Source organism: Silurus meridionalis, chromosome 8 (genome assembly GCF_014805685.1).
Source record: "Silurus meridionalis isolate SWU-2019-XX chromosome 8, ASM1480568v1, whole genome shotgun sequence".
Lineage (NCBI taxonomy): Eukaryota > Metazoa > Chordata > Actinopteri > Siluriformes > Siluridae > Silurus > Silurus meridionalis.
This window is the reverse complement of record NC_060891.1, coordinates 11,063,098-11,085,739: the sequence shown is the minus strand read 5'-3', so window position 1 is coordinate 11,085,739 and position 22,642 is coordinate 11,063,098. Positions and strand designations below refer to the sequence as shown.

Below are 22,642 nucleotides of genomic sequence, written 5' to 3'. Positions count from 1 at the left end.
TGATCTTTAATTTGGCTCCGCATGCTATATATGGGAAGAGGGGGAAAAAAAGGGAAAATGAGATTTTGAAAAGATTATTGAAAAATAAGGTCCAGAATAATGTCTTTCATTAGAATCACTGGAAAGTTGTATTAGGCATTGAACTTTATTGTACTATAAATTATATTTTATATTTTATATATTTTATATTAGTATAGAGTTTTTCATCCTGCTATAAGTTTCTCTGAACTGGTACTTTAAAAATATAACTACAATAGTTAAGCATATTACATAGTAATGTATAGTAAGTATTTATTGTTTTAATATTATGAAATCAAAAGAGAGGAACCATGGCAAGTTTAATTTAAATTTAATGTTTTGTACAATTCAACATTTATTTCAATGTAATTAAATTTTGGAACCTTCATAAAAATCTCTATACAAAAAACATTTACATTTTTGACTAGATTATTTTATCCTCAAAACTAGTTGAATATATGAGTGTGTGTATCTTCTAAGTAACTGTGCTAAGAATAAAACTGCTGATATATTACATTACATCTTAAGATTTTTATGTATTTATTTTTGAATTCACACTGTACAGCCAATGATCTACCACATTTACCAAGGGACATTTATGTAAAATATAATTTTGCAATGTTCACATGCAGGGTGTTTGTAGGGTAAATGATTTAGAAGTCATATATACATTATATGTTTAAATGTCTAAATAAAATGTATATTTAAAATAAAAATATGTAAGCATTTGCTTACAATATATGTTTTTATATCACATCCCAGAACCAGTAGTTTGTAAATGAACTACATTATTGTTTGAGGTTAAGTATATTTGGCTATATATGTATAAGTATTTATTATTATTATTATTATTAATTTATTATTATTATAAAAAATATATTGTAATAATATTAATTTTTCATTGACAAAAGTGGGAATGATAGAAGACTTTGGCACTATATAGATACCAGTCTGTTGGTGGTGATCTGATTGGAGGACAGGGTGAAGGGTAGGAGAGGCTTATAAAAACTCACAGACTGTCTAGGAGTTAGACATAGTTAAGTGAGAGTCAGTTGGGAAAAAAAAAAGAAGTGCAGAACTTGAGCGTTTTGGTGTCCATCATGGGAGACACTAAGCGCTGTCTGTTTCTTCTTCTCACCGCTTATGCCTTGGCTAGTAAGTTAACATTTTTTTTAATAAGCTTGAATTTAGCTTTATATTATATTTTCCTTAAAATGACATGGATGGATGAAAGTGATTAAATGTTAATAACATTTACCAAGATACCATTTATTTATTATATTCATTACATATCAAAAATGTATCTAAAATGATAATTATATTGAACAATCTCTTGCCAGTGTATAGGTACATTATAGATATACTACAGTTTATACATGTTTACAAATAAATAGTCTCTGATTGGTTTCTCTGGTACAGTGTGGTAAAAGAAATGCGTTGTTTGTTGTTATAATCTTATTGGTGTACCCAATAATAGATTTTTGTTTATTACTAGTATGTAAAATAAATTCCAAAGCATCGCTCTTGGCCTTCATCTGCTGATCTAAACAACACTTTGAATACAATTATATTAGTTTTCTAGCATATTTTCAGAGGGCTGCTCCATCCCTGAAAAAACCTATATAACAATTTCAAAAGTAACTATTTGTGATTTCATTACTCACATTTCTGCTTCACATTTACTCTTACAGTAACTTATTGTCTGGTTTAAATTCAGAGCACTGTTGTATTTAGTTGATCAAATCAAGAACAGTTATTGAAGTAATCTAGTCAGAAGACAACTTAAACTTTATTCATTTTATTAACAATTTCTGGATTAAATTGAATATATTTTGTTATTGTCCAGAGTCCAGCAGTCAAGCGACTGATGAAGGAGCAGGAGAAGAATCATTATGCCCATGTAAGTTATACATGAAAATCACCTTAATGTTTTATAGAATTATATATATATATATATATATATATATATATATATATATATATATATATATATATATATATATATATATATATATATATGTGTGTGTGTGTGTGTGATGTTCAGTATGTCCTGTATGAGTCTGTGGAATTTTGATTTCTCCATGTCAAGCTGAAATGATATCAACACTTAACCTTTGTACCATAGTTGTTTATGAGTCGAGTGTATTGATGAATGTGTTGACTCACAGAGGTGCCACTCTGTCAGGGAAAAGTCCAAAGTTTTCAGGTCAAAATGCTGATTTGGAACTGTTTATGAACTGGTTGAAAACAACCTATAAACACATCACATGAATTTACAAAAATGACTGACATTATTGTATTTAACATTTTTTTCTGCATACATTAAAATGACATTGTGTCGTTGCATCTCCTCGATCAGCAAAAAAGATACAAATACATAAAAATAATTACAAAATAAAACATAATTATAATAATTAAAAATAGATATATGTTCAAGAGGCTTCATTAGGCATTGTTTACTTATTTTGACCATTTCTAACCATTGTCTCTCTAGTGTCAACACGATTTAGGAACTTCAGAAAATATGTTTATCAGTACACAGCTGAGAGCACAAATGGAGTGCCTGGTACAGCTGACACCAAGAATGGGCCCAGTGTAACTTGTAAGGTATGAAAAAATTTATCAAATGTGAAATGAAAATGTGATAAATAAAAAAAATAGAATACATATTGGCTAAACTTTACATCTTAGATTATGATTATGGTATTGTGGTGTGTTTGTCAGTTTCTGAGCTGTCTTGCTGTAGTTTAAGAATAAATCTATATAGATAAGTCTCTTATATAAGTCATAAAATATGTTAATAATATATTCAATGTCATTATTGTGGCTTTTCTCAATCTCCATTTTTTTTTTCATCTAGGTAGAACTCGAGGTTCCTCAGATGTGCAAATTTGTCCTGCGCACCACTGAATGTGCACTCAGTGAAGTGACTGATATCGATGCTCAGGGTCAGCCTATCTACACATCAACTCCTGGAACTGAGTCCTTCAAAGCAGCTATGGAAAGGTGAAGTGAATGCAGTCAATTTAAGGTTTTAAATGACACGTGACCAGATGGTGTGAAGGATAGTGTATTCTTACTAATGTGGACGGTTTACTAATTTTATTGAATTTCTGGTGTGTTCAGGACCCCCCTAAATTTTGTGGTGGAGCAGGTGGTCAAAGTTTCCATCTATCCTGAAAAGGACGAACCTGAGAATATAGTGAACATAAAGAAAGGAATCATCTCTGCTCTCTTAGTGCCTGTCATTGAGGAAGAGCACAATAGAATAATGGTAAGATTGCTTAGGACTGTAATTGGAACTCTAACTTTATTAATTCTGTTCACCTACAGGCTGATGTATGTATTTTATTTATGTCTCGCCATTGAATACTGTGTATGTTCGTGTGTGTGTGTGTGTGTGTGTGTGTGTGTGTGTGTGTGTGTGTGTGTGTGTGTGTGTGTGGCCATTTCTATGTTATTATTGTAAATGTCTCTTTTTTGTTTTGTTTTAAAAAGGCTACCATACATGGCAGATGCCCAACCGACCTTACTGTCAACTCAAAGAACAGTATAGACACTGATGTCACTGTGGTCAGGGATTTGTCAACATGCAGTCATTTTAATCCTCACAGCCTCCCCACCAGTCCTCTATCACTTCTGTTTAACGTGGTAAGATAGAAATTCAGTGATGGTTACATCCTTTGTAATTTGACTTATAGATTTTATTTTATACATATAAATCTCTCTCTCTCTCTCTCTCTCTCTCTCTCTCTCTCTCTCTCTCTCTCTTTCTCTCTCTCTCTCTCTCTCTCTCTCTTTCTTTCTCTATGTATACACATAACAACATTTCTCTTTACAGAATGGAGTTCTCACCAAGTTCATCACTAGCACCCAGACCTGCAACTATCAGTTTGACAACAAGAAGAAGCACATGACAGAGGCCCAATGCACAGAGAAACACCTTTTTATTCCATTCTCTCATGAGTAAGTAACAATACTCCAGTACATCATAATTCACTAATTTAAACAAATTAAACCAATAGTAATTCCGAGAATTAAAGTGCTAGAAGTTAAAGTTAGTATAAAATCAAAGAAATGCAAGTTGTCGATTCATGACATAACATTCCATGACATGAAACATTTAAATGATATTTAAATTCAAAATAAATTAAAGTCAGGCTAATTAAGACATGCATACATTGAATATATAACTTAAAACTACACATTCTCACACCAAAATCATCACATATTGTACGGATCCCTTGGCGTCACTTTTTGAGGGTTAGGGTTAGTGTTAGTGAGAGCGGGTTAGGGTTTGGGTTAGTTGAGAGTGAGAACGTGTTGCTGAACACAGCAATTTGATATCAGACAGCGAGTGAATTTTAAAATCAAAAATCAATTCCAGAGCTAGATAAATATGACCTCAGGGCACTCTGCTTACATAACACATCAAATTTAAACACCACAGGCTTCGGTTTAGAGTTCTATAGAAGTCTATGGGAATCCCGGCATGTTAAAAATTGATGTTTTTTGTTGTTTATTTTATTAATGCGTACCTTTAGCTTAACTCTAAATATGGCTATTTACTGTGGAGAATAAATTATTATTATTATTTAGTATGAATAAATGATATAAATATTTAATACATATTCTAAATAAATATTTTAAATATTTATTAATTAAAAAATAATTGTGATTTAGTCTCCACAAGTGAGTCTTCAACAGCAGCAGGCCTTTAAGATCTATTATAATTCCACAGATGCTTACTTCTTGTATTTCAATAAATTGTGTATTTTGGTTTTGTTTCGCAGTTTCATTCTATTACTTATTCAATTTTGTTTAATTCCTGAATAACAAAATTATTTTTGTAATTCTACTTAACTAAGACTTCTAACTATTTCTACCATTATGTTTAGGGGCCAGTCCGGTGTTTCTTCTGAAGTGAAACAGAGTCTGGTTTTGCAAGAATCAGTGAAGAGTAACAACAGGATCTTTAACACAGATGGTATGTATGTATATTGTATAATTTCATAGTAACATATGAATGACAGTTTAAAATAAAATTAATGAAAGACATTTACTGGCATGGTTTGTGTTTCCTAATAGCAAATGTATTCAAGCTTTCCCTCTCCTTATGAACCCTTACTTGTGCATTTTTTTGGTGTTTCTTTGCATTCTGTTGTAATACTCCTTTACAAAATACATAAAGTATAACAGGTCTGTATTGGACATTAAAAGATTAATTTGCACACAACTTGCTCTTCAACTACTGTCCCTCTTTTAATCAATACAAAGTTATTCTGAATAAAATCCTCAATCCAATGATTAAACGTTTCTATTTCGAAGGCAAGTAAACAAACCCATTCACAGATTTCACTGGCTAAATGGTTTGATGGAGATAAAAATAATGATATAAATAATATCTTAGCCAAAATGAACACCAATTGGAGATTTTGTGTTGATTGGGTATTTTTGAGGGAATATTTTTTTGGTACAACAGTGTTCAATCCCTAATTCAGTTCCATACACCTGTGGTCTTGTGTTGAGCATCTTAGTAATTTTTAAAGTAAAAGCCATAAGTGTTTTAGCCATAAGAACCTCTCGATATTTCTATATAGAACAAGGTTTCCATATTAGAGAATGTTCCAAGATGCAAGACGCAATTAGGGTTCCTTTCTTTTCATTTTAAACAGGCACATCTGAGAAAACACTTTTCCAAGAAGAAATGGAAGACACATCTTTTATCCAGAACAAAGAGGACATAGTTACCTTGATGAAAACACTTAATGAACTACCTCGTTCAGGCAAGAATCAGGAGAGGGCACGTCTGTTCCATAAACTTGTTTCCCAGATCCGTGGAATGAAGAACGAGACCTTGTCTTTGGCTGTTAAGGAGATGCTTGAGATTTCCAAATGGCTGACCTGGCAGACTCTGCTCCAGTGTGGAACCAATGAATGCACCAGTGCCATTCTGCAAATCCTGAGAGGTTTCAGTGAACCTGCATGGGAAGTAGATGCCATAATGTACGCTATGAGTCTTCTGCCACAAGCTAGTCCACAGCGCCTCAGAGACATGCTTAGTACGGCCCAGCATCGACAGAGCAAGCCCATCATGTACGCTCTTGCTAACACAGTGAAAAAGTGAGTCATTTGTTTGTTTTTTTATTTATCTTCCTCACGTTTCCTCATGTAACCTTATTTAATATTTTATACTTAATGGATTATTCTGAAAATGATTTTAGTTTTCCACTGAATATGTTTAAATGTGTTTTATAGATTCTCTGAATATCAGGCAACTAATGTTCCTGAAGTAAAAGAGGTGGCAGAGTTCATGGAGTTTATGCTGGGTGACTGCTCAGGAGACGAGGACAAAACCTTTCTCACACTGAGGGTAAAACACAATATTTTAGCTTGCATTTCTTAGCAGAATTTGCATTTAGATAACCACTGATATTTTAGATAAGTATACATATACAATTATTGAGAATAAGACTAAACAGGAATGTTCTGCAGGTCATTGGTGTCATGGGAAAATACATGGAGAGATTTCCATCTCTAAAGTCTACTCTTGTAAGCTGTATGCGCCAGCAGGATGCTTCTGTGTCAGTTCAAAAATCAGCCATCCATGCTTTCAGACTGATTGAACTCGACTCTGATGTAAGTCAAATCTATAACTGAACAATACATTTGACATTTTTTAATTTATATTTTTATTCTCATAAAATGTCTTAAATTTCAATGTCTTTATTTTTATTTTTTATGTTTTGCCATACCTGCCAGGTGACTAGCGCCCTCTTACAGCAGTACCAGGACACTGAAGCCCCCACCCAGAAACGTATTGCTGCATATTTAATATTAATGAAGAACCCTGATGTTGTACAGAAGGTGCTGAAGACACTGAAAAATGAGAAAGATCTACAGGTCAAGAGCTTTGTTGTGTCTCATATCACCAACCTCTTGGATACTGAAGACCCAAATCTTCAGACGTATGTTTGGCATATTTGACTATATATTGTATTAATTTACATAATATAATAATTGTTTTTTTTATGTTTACGAACACAGTTTACAGACATGCAGTAGAACTACAGTAATATATTTAAAACATTTTAGAGTGTTGCTGCTACAAATATTTTTCTTGTTCTTCAGTTAAAATCCATAAATGTTAACATTCATATATTTGAGAAAATGTGAAATTAGTAAAAAAAAAAATAAAATCAACTTTGATAAACACATCAATACATATTTACACCATTTTCTCTTCATGTGATACAGAGCAAAGGATTACATTAAAAAAGCCTTGGAAAGTGATAAGGACTTATCTCCTATGGACTTCACAAAGTTTTCTCATAATAACAAGATTCATGTTCCATGGACTGGTTCTGTAGAGAGCAATGTCATCTTTGACTCTGCCAGTTACTTGCCCAGAGAAGTAACACTGGCAACCACTCTTGATAATTTCAACTTGGAGCTACTGGAGGTATTGTTTTATCCTGTTAAATCGAATAAGGACACATAACATTTATTTTTTAAATGTCCTTAATTAAATGTCCTCCATTTGTTTTTTTGTTTTTGTTTGTTTTGTCTAGATTGGTCTGGAGAGTGAGGGCTTAGAGCCAACCATTGAGGCCCTGTTTGGCAAAAATGGTTTTTTTCCTGATACTATCTCCAAAGCTATGTACTGGACAAATGATCAGGTTCCACCCCAAATCAGCAAGGTTCTCGAAAAATTGATTGCTCCTTTGAAAGGAAGCAGGATGAAAAGAGAGGTATACCAGAAATAAGGAACATATTCTATAAGGTATTTTTTAATTGAAATAGGTTTTACAGACCTGTGTCTCCACAGATATTCCAGAACACTTTGGAGCAGATTAAGGACAATTTTGAAAATTTAAGGGAGGGCCTCAAATCCCTTAAAGACAATAAAAATTCCCCTAAAGCCATGGCCTATCTCCAGCTCATGGGAACAGAATTGGGATACATGAAGATCAGCGAACTCTCTGGCCTTTTTGAAAATCTGATGACATACAAAAACAATTTCTACAATGCCTTTTTTTCACAAGTATGTACCATTACACCACTGACATAATTATACCTCAAAAAAATATACCTGATACACCATTTAAAAAGAATCTACAAACTAACCTCTCTAATGTATGCAGTTTCTGCCAAATCTGTTAAATGGGAAAGATAAAGAGGTTTATGCCCACTACATGTTCCTGGATGAAGCCTTCACCCTACCCACGGGTTCTGGCTTCCCACTGAAGTTTTCTTTGGCTGGAATATTTGCCCCTGGTGCAACCGGAGGCCTGAAGTTTGAACGTGGCATGGTAAACTTCAGACTAGAGTCTTAATAAATAGCCTGAATTTAATCTAAAGCCTTAATCTTAGTCAGTTAAGTAGTTACATTTTTGGTAGCATACTGTTATAATTACTTTCTGAGATTAATTATACTGTGTATATAATGATGACACTATTCAATGGCAAATGATATGCTAGTTAAATATTGTTGGTGTTTTGTGCAAACCTTGAAAAAATCTTGGTGTTGTGCAATAACAGATGCTGGCATTTGATTGTAATATTTTCTGTTATTATTAACAGCAACAACTCACATTCAGGCCATCAATGGGAGTGGAGTTTATTTCCCAGATGGGCATCTATTTCCCTGAATTTATAGATGCTGGAATTAGAATGCACACAAACATTTACCATGAAAGTAGCCTGAACTCCAAACTTACAATGAGTGACAACCAAGTCAAGCTTTCCATCCCTGTGACAAAGGAAAATACTCAATTACTAAGCATCAGGTAAGATTTAAAAAGAAAACAACCATAGTTTTAAGAGTGCAATACACTCATTAGATGTGCAGGTTGCAAGAAGAAGCCACATAAATAAACTCTGTGATAAATCTATCAAAAATGCTTAGAACTGATGGATAGTCTTATAAAAAATAAACTATTCTCTGATCTTCCGCATTCTGGTGAATGACAAGAGGATTCTGTTTTTGTGTCAAATCATATTTGATCTCCAGTGAAAGCTTCCTTCATGCAAAATTTACCACAATTTGATGTTTTCCAGAAACAAGAAGGGCAGTATTTTTAAAGCATAATGTATATATTACATCAATATTTAGCAAGGTCTAGGAAGAAACTAGCAAAGATTAATACTACCTCAAAAAAAATTGGGCAAAATCAAACTGGTTGGCTTTTTGGAAATGTACTAGTGTTTCATTTAGTGTAAAGGAAAGATGGAGTGTTTTTTTTATTTATCTGTGACTTTATGGAAGATGTTCAGCTAGAAATGGAGACGTTTCAGACCAAAGAACATGAACAACATTGTTTTAAATGTGATGTAAATGTATGTATGACTAAGATAAATGAAAAAGTAATCTTAATAGCATATAGATTTAGTTAACATTCCACACAATTATACAATGCTTTAACTGAATCCGTTTTATTCATAATCTTTATTTGTGTCTTTATAAACAGAAATGAGCTCTTTTCAGTGACTTCCACTTTGACGAAGAAAGTGTCTCCTAATGAGGAACAGAAAACTGACTCTACACAATGCAGCCCAATTCTACCTGGAATGAATTACTGTACAATGCTTAATTACTATAACCTCAACTCTGCTCATTCCCCCTACTTCCCCCTAACTGGAGAAAGTGGGTAAGTAGGCTAAAACCAAACATGGCAATACTGAAACTGACACTGCATTTATCATCACTTTAAAAAAAATGTTGATAATTTGGATATGTTTTAAATAATTAATGATTCCATATCTTTGCATGACTAATATGGCAAATTTACCACAATGATAAGTAAAATCATATAGGCCCCATAACAATGGTGTCATCTTAATACAAATTAATTGCTGCTTTAAAACCTTTAAACCCTTTAAATACTACAAGATTTATCAGCGATACTTTTAGGTTGTTGATCATACTGTAATGCATGGCAGGTGAAAGAGAATTTAAAGAACCACCCCAAATTACAGACAATTAAATAATGATTAAAATAAAATGTATTTACTGGTTACATCCTGAACCTTAAAATGTGTCAATGGAATGGATTAATCAATGTATAGATGTCTGTATGGATTAATCAATTCAAAACCATAAAAAAATAAATAATTAATTTCAAAGTGTGTTACATATGTGGAGAAAACACTGGTTTTTAGCAAGTTTCTCCGAATGTACCATTAGGTTTGCGATGGTACTTCAGCCAACTGGTGATGTATCAGAATACACAGCGACTGTCTCTTATGAAGTCCTGAAGGAGGGCAAGGAAGGTCGTCATAAGGTTGACTCACTGGTTGTTTCACTTAAGGCTGAGGGTAAGTCATTAAAGATGTTTATTAGTGTTGAATGTTTACATCTGAATGAGATCATTAGCCAATTATAAAAACGTTCTTCATGAAGTTGATTTGATGTGTTACAAGTTAGAAAATCTTAAGTCTTGGATTAAAAATCTATATTCTTTGTATTCAATTTCTCTTCTTCCTATTAGGCACCACACCTACAGTAGCTACTGCAACTTTAAAATACAACCGTAACAGGAAAATCTTTACAGGCAACCTTCAAATACCAGACTTTGCTGTTGAGTCTGGTATTAGACTGGCAGTCACAGATGCCACTGTAAAAGGGAAAAAAATGAATGGTATTACAATTGATGTAAACAACAGGAAGAATCTTCAAATGTCCTTGGTTGGACTTGCCAGGTACAGTGTAGGAGACTGGAATTTCAAATTGCAATAATACCACTGAATTCACTTTTTGTACCACACATTATATTATATTTTCTTAATTAAAATCTAAATATATGGTCAGTTATTTAATATCACCACTTTATACTAATAATTCCACAAATAATTCTAATAATAGTTGTTAATAAAGTTGTAAATATGAATCACTCATATGACTCAAGTCAGGGATATGACTTTGTCTGTGTCTGTAAGCAGAATGGAGTCTATGGAAGATGGGATGGTAATGCTGAAGATGGCTGTCCCTGCTCTACAGCTGGATGCCTCTACCACTGCTAGTCTGAAGAAAACAAATGGCCTTGTATTACAACTTGAAACAGCTTTCAACATCCCAGAGACTTCATCATTGCAGAAAACCATTCTTAGATATGGTATTGCAATCCCATATGAATTTTCTCTATTTTAACATGATAATTGCATGATGAATTTTTATGCATTGGGCATGATGCACTGTGTTTTGCAGATGAGAACAAGATTGAGCTGGAGTTTAAGTCAGATGTGAATTCTGCAGCTACAAAACAAATCCCAGACCTTGAAAGCTACCGTAACCAGCTACAAACGTTAATTGATGACATCCTTGATCAAAAGGTGGCTAAAACTGATATGAAACTTCGTCATATTGTTTCAAAGGGTATAGAGGTAAGTGTTTTAAAACTCATTTATTTTAGGATATAATTTTTTATTAGACATGGTAAGTTTGATTAGCCAAGCAATGTAATTGTTTTTCTTCCATCCATTTGACAGTTGAATTGTTAGATTGCTTTATTGAAAATCCTGATCATGTTATAAGGTCAAAATGTATTGATATAAATACTGTTGTGCAATTTTATATTATAACTTTTTAGATCTGAACTATTTTATTCTGCATCTTCAGGCAGGTAACATTTGGCTTGAAAAATTTGGAGGAGACATTCCATATGTAAAGAATCTAAGGAGCAAGAGATACATCCCAGAGCTCGCTCTGCCCTCTATACCAGAGCAACTGTATTTCAATACGTGAGTATTTTATTATTTTATTACATCATAAATGCCACAAGAATTCAAATAAAATACTTGAAATACTTGTATTTTTTATTTACTTTGTGACTAAAAATAACTAACAAAAACCTTGTTTTAAAGAAGTTTTGTCTCACTTTTTGTTTTTTTAGTGAAGCACTCTTCCGGTATGAGTTCAACAAGCACAAAATATTCTTCTCACTGCCTCTTCCACTTGGAGGGATGTCTTCTGCAGATCTAAACATCCCCTCTGTGTTAACACTCCCTCCTATTAATGTGCCATGCCTTGGGCTGAATGTGGGTGAAACTAAGTACAGGACCCCTCATTCATAATCGCTCAGAACTTGGACTTGTCATTGCCCATGATTGGCATTGGAGAGGTTTCTGCTAAAATGAACAGCAACTTCTATAATTGGGAAGGCTCATTCCAAGGGGGGAATTATACTAATGATGTTCCCAGCTACATTGCTAAGTACAAAGTTATGGCTACCAGTCCTGTGACACCTCTTTCTTATAAAATTGAAGGTACTTTAATTATTTACATGTCACTAAGTAAACTGTTTGGTATATATTAGAATGTCAATTCAAATATTATTTTTTTTCCCTTCATCAAGGTACAGCTCTGGCAACTGGCATTTTGGATGACAATGTTAAGATCCTCGTGAATGGCTCCTTGAACCACAACTTTCTTGATGCTAGTTTCAGTTTACTTGAAAGCAAGACTGGTACTGACAAGTTTAAGGAAATGTTCAAGTTTGAAGCAACAAGCCCATTCGGACTAGAAACCTCCCTGTATTATTCTAGTCAAGCATCTAGCACATTATCTGAGCTAACTGGAGATGGAGATATTTATGGAGTCTTTAAAATAGGACCCCTTTATGCCAACACCACATATACCCAATCTTTCACTATTGATGTCCTCAAAGATGAAGGAAAAGGAGAATCTGTCTTGAAATTTGACTCCTCATTCATCCAGGGTCAAACTGTGACCAAGGGAGAATATCGCAACAATGAGTTGTCCATTGTGTCCAAAACAAGTGCGCTACAAGATATTCTGAAGCATTTAGCTGAAGTGAAATACAAAAATGGCCAATTGTCTTTGAAGTCAGATGCTAGCATTACAGCACTGGAAAAAGCACTTCGTGTTCAAACTGATGTACAAATGACAAAGAAAGGAGCCAGATTCAAATTCGAGACCCAGGCTGATGATGCTGAAAATCGAGCATACTCTGTGTTCATGGGATCTCTGAATGACAAAGGACTTGAAGTGAACTTGGATGGTTTGCTAAACTTTGAAAATAGTCATGGAACACACAAAGGAACACTTACTATTGGAACGAATGGCTTGGCTACAAGTTTTACAACAACATATCAATGTAGCTCAATGACATTTGAGAATGTCTTAACTGCTGGTATTGATGGGCTGGATGGTGCCGCCATTTCTCTTATGACTAAAGCATTAGGCCAGGACAGTATGTTAGAGTTTAATGTAAAGGGCAAGATCTCTAAAACTGAGGTTAAATTAAACAGCATTTTTAAAGGCAATGCTTTTGAGGGTGATGCAAGAAACACACTAAATTTTGTTCTGGATAAGCATGGGCTTACTGCCTCCAACACTATGACAGGCACCTTACAGAAAATGAAGACTGAAAGCACTCATACACTGACTATAACTCTATGGACTTTGGCATTCCATTCCAAAACAGACAATCTAATCTGCAATGGTGCATCATACAACCATGATATCAAGATTGACATGAAGCCTTTTGTTACCTCTGTGCTCTCAAACAGTAAAGTTGAGATGTTTGACATCACCTTAAGCAATGACGGGTCTCTAAAGTTGGAGCCTTTAAAGTTGGAGGCAACGGGAAGCATTACTGGCAAATACAAAGAAGACGTGATTAAAACCATTTGTGGAATCAATTATTTTGATCTGAGTGGCTCAATAAAATGTGACTCAACTGGAGAAGTTCTGGGATCCCAGATCAGGCAGAATGTTGAACTGGAATTTGCTGGACTGTCCTCAGTTTTTAAAAGTGAGACCCGTTTAAATTCCAGAGCTTTGCACCTTGAGAATGTCATCCGAACAATGGCAGTACCATTTAGCCTTACTGTTGATGCCATTTTGAATGCTGATGGTTCATTAAATTTGTATGGTAAGCACACTGGGCAACTCTATAGCAAGCTCCTGTTGAAGGCAGAACCTTTTGCAATTGCCAAGTCTCATGACTGGAGAGCCTCTTCCACACATATGTTACCAAATGGGAATTCAGCAGAAACTCACATTGAAAACAAACTTGATGGCTTGTTGATCCCCAATGAGCAGTCTATTTTCTGGAAATTCAAGTCAAAGTTGAATAACCATGCATACAATCAAGACATCAGTATTTACAACAAAGAAACAGATATGGGAATACAGCTCTCTAGTGTGGTCAACACAAATCTATTGTCTGGAGAATCAAGTGACAATGCTTTGGACACCCAGGAATTCAGCATCTCTGGTTTCCTCAAGTATGACAAAAACAGTGACTGTCACATCATTGATTTGCCCTTCATTGAGAACCTTCCTGCCACCTTTGAGAAAATGAAGACCTCACTTGTGAATATTCTTGAGTCCCTTCAGCAGTACCTCAATGGCTTGGATATCAATGATCTGGTCAGGCAGTTCAGAGAGAACTTGGAAAAAGTCCCACAAAATGTGCATTACTTCATGGAAGAACTTGATGTAGAGACCAAATTAAACATGGCAAAGGATAAGGTGATTTCTATGGCACATGATTATGCAGTTACCTTGAATGATTTAGAAGAATCAATGGAGAAACTTAAGATAGCTTCAGAAAAAGCCTTAATTGATTTGGCTGTAACAATAAAAGACATTAAAACCCAAATAAAATATTTTATTGAAAGTAGATCATGGACAAAAATTCTGGAAATAATTGGAAATAAGCTAAAAACATTTGATGAAATATATGGCATTACTAGTACAATCCATAAAGTCATTGATGCATTTGAAGATGTAATTAGTCAAATTGATCTGCAAAAGTTACAAGATGGCAGCATGACTTGGTTGAAAAACCTGGATGCTAAGTATGATATTAGAGCAAAACTTCAAACAATTTTGAGTGAACTAAAGCAAGCAGTAGATGCCTTTGACATTACAAAATTTGTTCAGGATGTGATCAACTATATCAACTCATTTGAACTGGAGCAGTATGTGAATCAGCTGTCTGATCACATCCCAGCAGAAGACATCGAAAAAGTGATTGATTCCATGAAGGATATCATTGTCAACTGGATTGAGGAATACGAAGTTGTGGGAAAAATCAATTATGCTTACTCAAAATTGGGCGAGCTGTTTCAGAGATATGAAATCAAGAAGAGGATGGAAATTGCCGTAGAACAAGCTACCATTCTTATTAAGCAGTACAAAATCGACAAGACTGTTGTGGCAGTGGTGGAGACTTTGAAGTCAATTCCATTTGAATACTTTTCAGACAAGACCATGGAACTACTTAATGTTATTGTAAGTAAACTGAAATCAGTTGACATTAAGCAAAACATGAATGATTTAAATATGTATATCCAAATGATTGCTATGAATCTCAAGAATTTTGACTACAACGAATTTGTCAAGGAAGCCAATGAGAATATCAACAAAGTAAACAATTATATTAATGAACAAATAATACTTTATGAAATTCCACAGAAAATAGAGGCATCCAGAGAATTTCTAAGAGAGATGTATGCCTCTACTGTAAAGTATTTAGAGCAATTGAAAAGCACTAAGGTAGCTGAGCTTTATAGGATGATGAAGGGTGTAATTGACAGAACAGTTTACAAGGATATCAAACTGAAGATCCAGGACACCCTCGAAGATATGAGACAGAGAATCTCTGACATGGACATAAGAGATGAAATCCTTGTTTACTTGGAAAGAGCAAGTGAATCCTACAAGAACATGCTTGCCTACATCTCATCACATTTGCATAACTTGATTGAACTTATACAGAAGGTATCTGATGAGCATGAAATTCTTACTCAAATTCAACAAGCTGTGGAAGAAGCTATCAGTTTTCTCAAAATGGCACATATTGAAATATCGGATTTTACAATTCCATTCACCACACTTCATGTTCCTGCTTTTGACATTAACCTGAGTAAACTTCAAGATATCAACATTCCATCTGTGATAACAATACCCGAATTCACAATCATGGATGTGATCCATGTTTCATCTGTCTCCATTAGCATTGAGGAAATTAAGCAGAAGATCATTGAATTCATTGATCAGATCAAAGCAATTGAAATTCCAGAGCTGGATCCTGAGGCCACATTTGGTGACTTAAAAGCACTGTATTGGTATTACCTGCCTGACTTTACTCTTGGAGAGATCAGACTTGTGGAGTTAAAGATCCCAGAAATAATCATACCGAAATTAAATCTGGAGAATTTTGAGATCACTATGTTGCCCATTCCTGAAGTCAAGCTGCCTCGTATTTCACTACAGCCATGTTTACCTGCTTTTGGAAAGCTATATGGAGAATTCCGATTCAATTCACCACACTACACAGCCATGACAGCTGCAGCAATTCAGAATACAACAACTACAAGCTTAGAGCCACAGTTCAAAGCCACCCTGACTTCCACTGTAAAGTCAACATTAGAGGTTCTTGGTTACTCTTTGGAGGCAATGCTTCAAATTGAAGCCCCTAAAATGAAAAAAATGGTGATTAGTGAGACCATAAAAGCCAACCACATGGCTTTTACTATCAATCATGAAGGTTCACTTACTTTCAGAGGCCCTTCAGCTGAGGCAACAGTAAAGACAGAGGCAAAGTCTACAAGTGAAATTTACAAAGCTGCCTTAACAAACAGTATAGGAGTTGTTCTAAAGAATGGAATATCTGTGAATATGGACACAACCTACAATCATGACCTGAACATCCCCTCTATGAAAATCTCAAGTCAAGCCACATTCACAAAAATGCTGCAGCTCAATTTGAATCTGGAACCATCTCTGTGACTTGCAGAAATGTGGGTAATGGGAAATGGTCAATCAAGGACTATGCTGATGAAGGCATTCACAAGAGCAATCTAGACTTTAGTGTCAACGTAGGTACTGCAAAGCTAACCTTTGATGGTGAAACAAACAGCAAAATCCTGAAAGCAAAACAATCAGTCAAGGCTGAATCTGTCATCCTGAGTCATATTATCATTGATGTAAGTGCTGAGACAGAGACACCCTTCATGAAGAAAGATTTGATAAGTCTGACAGCTAAAGCCCAAACAGAGGGTCTCAGAATTGAACTAACAGCCTCACACAATGCAGAACTGACTGGAAGAGTCAGTGGAACCATATCAAATTCTTGTGAATTTCTGGCCCAACCATTTGAGATAATTTTTGACTGCAAAAATAAGGGAAGCTCCAAATTAGTCTTGCCTCTTAAACTAACTGGAAAGCTTGATCTCCAGCAAGATTATAAGATGATTGTGAATTCTGAGAAACAACATGTATTTTGGGTGGGTTTAGCTCGATTTAACCAGTACAAATATAACCACAAATTCACTTTAGATAACAATGAAAATGATGCAGGCCTCTATGTATCAGTTGATGGTGAGGCTAATCTTGACTTTTTGACTGTCCCACTAACTATTCCAGAAATTACACTGCCATACTTTGAGACTAAAACACCCATGATTAAAGACATTTCTTTGTGGAACGATTACGGCCTGAAAAACCTACTGACCATACCTCAACAATCAATTGACATTGATTTTAAACTCCAATACCAAAAGAACAAGGACAAACACACTTTCAACCTAGATCTGGAACCCATCTATGAATCTATTAAAGAAAATGGTAAAATCTTAGGAGTACACTTTGAACTTGGGCGAGACAAAATCTTTGATGCCTTAACAAATTCTTATAATCAAGCCAGGACCCACTTTGAAAAATTCAATATTGACACATCAAAACAGCCCCCAAAGCACTTCACTGTTCCTGGATACACTATACCTGTGTTAAATATTGAAGTATCAGCCTTTAGAGTTGAGCTGCCTGCAGTCAGCTATTTCATCCCCAAAGAGGTTAGCACACCAAGTTTCAAAGTTCCTATGATAAGTTTTTCAGTGCCCTCTTATACTCTTGTACTTCCATCTCTAGAATTGCCAGTCTTGCATGTGCCTGAGACCCTCCGGGAGCTGACACTACCTACATTCACATTACCAGATATTCAGAACAACATCATGATACCTGCTCTAGGAAATGTGACCTTTGACTTCTCATTCAAGTCACCTGTCATTACTGTGAATGCTAATGGTGGCCTCTACAACCAGTCTGATATTTTGCTCAAGTTGGGAGCATCTTCCTCCTCTGTGTTTGAGTTCCTTAAGGGCAAACTTGATGGCACAACCAGCTTCACAAGAAAGAGGTGTCTGAAAGTGGCTACAACTCTGTCACTGGAGCACAAAAATGCAGCATTTAACCATGACAGCAGTTTCAGTCTCACCAAGAGGAGTATCGAGTCTTCCCTAGCAAATATTATCAAAATCAACCTGCCCGTTTTCACAGTGGATTTAAATCAGCAACTTCGCGGAAATACCAAGACCAAACCCAATCTTGCCTCAAATACGAAGGTTGAATATGCTTACACCCTCCCAACATTTAAAACCGAAGGAAAAGGAAACATGCAACATGATCTTGAGCTTGAAGCACTCTCATCCTATTTCTCAGTGGAGAGTTCTTTGAGGGGAAAGACAGACGGAACAATAATGGAAAAGGGACATTTTTCAGAATCCTTTGACAACAATGCAATAATATATCTAAATGCTAATGGTCTACGTTTCACTGTAAAAACAGCTTTGTCCTCTGATTTTGATTATAAAAAGGCTAAAATCTGGAATGTGGATATGACTGAGAACCTAGAACTTGAGGCTGCTCTTAGACGAATTTATGTTACAATGAATTACACAAACAACAATGAGGTAAATATTGTCTCTTTTTCAACCAATGGAAAGCACTCTGCAAAGGGAACTTTTGAGTTTATTCCACTGACAACCCTGTCTTCTAGTATAAATATTGATATTTCACAGCCATCTAATGTTGGTCTTGCAAATATAATGGAGAACGTGGATCTAGCTCTCACCTCAAGTAACCAGAAGTTAATTTGGAAAAGCAAGGAACAACTAGCATCATTTACACATTCCAGCGATATGATGCTGTCCAACGATCAATCTGAGATACGGATGGATTTTGCACAATTTGTTGAAGGTCATCTTGCATTTTTGAAGTATATCAGCTTACCTATTTATCAAAAAACACTATGGGATGTAATGAAGTTTGATGAGACCACCAGCCCTAACCAGTTACAGTCCCTTAAAGTTGCTACTGATTTAGTGTACACCAAGAGTATGGATGGAACACTGTTTTCACTGCCTGCAAAAGTATTTGAAAATGGAGTCGTATTTAACATTCCAAAAACCACACTAGCAGTACCTAATTGGATGAAGACGATTCCACAGACTATAAGAGAAATGGATGAGCGACTTGAAAACGTTGATATGCAGGATTTTATTTCTATCCCACCTGTCATAACTGTTCCAACTTTTGATGTGCCTCTAACAACCCTTCAAGTGCCATCCTTTACCTTAGATCTACAAAACCTGAAAGTTCCAGATTCTATCAGCATGGACACTTTTGATATAATTTTGCCCGGATTGCCAAAGGTCAAAGTTCCCAGCTTTGAAATCAACACAAAATACATGAAAGACAAAATGGCTTTCCTGCTTTTGAAATTACCTCAATACGAAGTCATAATTTCACCATTTACCTTGCCTAAATCTTTCACCATTGGTGAACACACTTTCAACCTGGATGACCCTATTAAATCACTATGCAATTTTGAGATGCCCGCTATAACAATCCCAGAACAGAAAATTGAGATCCCAGAGATATCACTCCACTTACCTGTTAGTGTATTTATTCCATCTTTTGGTGCCCTCTCCACCTCTGTCAAAGTTTCCTCTCCAATTTACACTAATACATGGACTGCAAAAGTAGAGAACACGGATCCAGGCTTTGTTTACACACTGAAGTCTTCATGCACATCCACCATGACCTTCTTATCATATGACCTAGAAGGTAATGATTGATTTAAACATTTTATGACATATATATTAAGACAAGCTAATTGTAGGGTAAGTAATATGCTAACCATACTAAATACTATTATGCACATTCTTTTTAAGCTGTTGCCACTGTCTTATTGGATAATGGAGCTATGAGTCTGGATGGAAAATGTACCTTCACCCACGATGATGTAAAGGTGAACTGGAAGCACGATCTCCATCAGAATCTGAGGTAATGATGCCATCATTTTTTCAACTCTTCCATGTCATATTTTTGTTGCTAATTCTTTTAATATTTCTCTCTCAAGACCCCCTAATAACTGGGAACGATTTGAAGATTAAATTTGGTTTTATGAATTGTGAACTGACTTTTGAAAACAATACATACATATCGCATGGCACTTGCTATGAATTTAATTTATTTTTGTTTGAAATGAAAAAAAACAATGAATCTTGTTTAATTTCCTATTTTACAATATATTTCTCTATGCAGAATTAAACGTGAGGAGCCTTCTGCCTCAAGGTAACTGTGCATAATTATCATTATTTTAACTTAATTTACAGTATTTCAGAAATAAAAGTCAATCAGTTTTAGAAAATAAGCAGAAGTCCAAATCATCAGATGCTGATTATATTTCACAGAGCCCCAAAACACACTCTGGACATTGATGTAACAAGCCAAACCTTTGCCGATGTGAAATTCCGCTACGCCTCCCACAATAATGGTATCACATCTTCAGTATCCTACCCAGATGGCTTTGTTGGATTTCAGTTAACAAGAAGATCACCATCTCAGTATTCTGCAAAAATCTTCACCAGATCCTTGGTAAGAAAGTTGTCTCATTTGTTTAGGATTGGTCTAACAATTTGATTTGATGTGATTTGATCTTGCATGACAAGAATTATACAATATGAAACCCTAATCTAAAGATCATTTTCATAAAAATGTCTTCTTTCTTTGCATATGCAGTCATCTCCTGACAAGGACACTGACCTGCTGAGTTTCAAAGTTATTCTTAAGAACTCTGAAAGGCTGAATCTTCAGACTAGCTGGCAACTTGATGGGTTCTTTGACTTGGTGAATGGGATTAAAGTCAGGCTGCCTGATATGGCAGGAGCACTTTATGAATTTGTCAACAAATATCATAAAGCTCACTTTGGCCTTGACCTTAATCGTGCTGCTATAAAGCTTAAGAATGCTATAGCAAAGAATATTGATAGAGCTTACAGTAACATCCCCAGAGCACTTGATGCAATTCAGAACTTAGTTGAACACCTGAGCCAGCAGAGTAAAGCAGTGATGGAGAAAACCATAAAGAGTATGCCAGAGATCAACTTCCAGGATGTGATCTCTCGTGTTTCTAACAGTGTTAGAGAACTACTTAAGCACTATGAGTCAAATGCCAGGGTCTTGCTTGATGCTGTAATGAAGTTCCTTAGTGATACCAAGTTTCATTTGCCAGGTTTGGAAGAGAAGCTCACTGGTCAAGAGTTGTACTACAAGATTAGGCGGTCTGTTTCAATGGCAGTCAAAAGAGCTGCAAATAGATTTACCATCCTCATGGAGAGTATAGCTGATGCCATTGAAAGTTTTGTTATCAAAATTAATTTCAATCTTCCCAATACAAATGTAGTTGTTAATGGTAAAGATATTTTGAAGACTCTAAAGACAGCTGTGAAGGCCACTCAGTATCGCATTATTCAAGCAATGAAGGAGTGGGAAGGTCTGAAGCTGGAGAACCTGCTGCAGAAAATAAGTGACCTTGTAAAACTTTGCATCCAGAGGACAGGGGAGTTTATTACCTCTTTAAAGGCAGAGAAACTAGATGATTTTTCTAATCATCTAAAGGGAATTTACACTGAGGCCAGCAACACACGGGCTATGCAGGAGTTTGCCAGGCAGATACAAGTGGCAAAAACAAATGCAGTTGTGTACAAAGACAAAGCACAATTGAAGGTCCAGGAGGTTTACAATGAGCTCTCCATGGAGAAACTTAACTCAGAGATCAGTGAATCAATTTCAGTTTTAGAGAACCATCTTCGAGCCAGCATTGAAAATGTAATTGACTATTCAAAGAATGCCTCACAGCATACACAGCCATACATAAAGTTAACCAGCAAAAAGGTAGATGTAGATATTCCACTGCCTTTCTACTGGAATTCCTTCAGTGAATGGCCAAGTATGTCTTAAATGTTCAGATTTTTAATGCTTTTTTTGTGTTATTTTCTTTTATAAACTGTTCAGTGTTAAAATGTTGTAGAAATGTTGTTATGCTTATAAAAACATTATGGTCGAATGTATGTTTATAATTTGTTGATATGTTTGTGTAACTCTAAGCCAAAACATATGACCTGATTAAAGTTTTCAAAAATGCGTGATGTTTTCTTGATGTTTCTTTTGTTTAAATATAATTTCATACACTACGCATCCAATAACAAGTCACCACCTGGATTTAAATAAGCAAATAGATAAGCACCTCACATTGGATAATTACTGCATGGATAATTATGTTTCAGCTGGCAACAAGTTATTTAACTGATGCAGTAAGTACATGAAACGTTTGTGGAATTAAATCGGAAGAAACAACAGTAGAACTCACGGCTATGTTTTTTGACTTATGACTTCTTTTTTGGACGGGCAGTGTATTATGGAGAACAAGTATTGTATGTATTTTGAATCCAATTCAAGACTAAAGACTTTTAAGAAACCAGTGATTCAAAAGACATATAACATATTCCTTTTATACTGTAAAAAAAT

General features: G+C 35.1%; 1 protein-coding gene across 1 annotated transcript; it reads left to right on the top strand.

Moving 5' to 3' along the window:
- The first annotated feature begins 1,070 nt into the window (after nt 1-1,070).
- On the top strand, nt 1,071-22,258 carry apoba (apolipoprotein Ba). Its single transcript, XM_046856384.1, is given in 31 exon segments — nt 1,071-1,173; nt 1,865-1,918; nt 2,513-2,625; nt 2,879-3,024; nt 3,145-3,292; nt 3,517-3,669; nt 3,860-3,984; nt 4,917-5,005; nt 5,694-6,141; nt 6,277-6,391; nt 6,514-6,657; nt 6,781-6,986; nt 7,276-7,480; nt 7,590-7,769; nt 7,847-8,062; nt 8,163-8,330; nt 8,602-8,807; nt 9,489-9,668; nt 10,205-10,335; nt 10,509-10,719; nt 10,960-11,132; nt 11,225-11,400; nt 11,636-11,757; nt 11,910-12,066; nt 12,069-12,282; nt 12,372-16,733; nt 16,736-19,897; nt 20,005-20,116; nt 20,378-20,407; nt 20,527-20,710; nt 20,855-22,258. Coding segments are annotated over 31 exon segments (13,206 nt in total). The 5' UTR covers nt 1,071-1,118; the 3' UTR covers nt 22,076-22,258.
- Nucleotides 22,259-22,642: the final 384 nt, after the last annotated feature.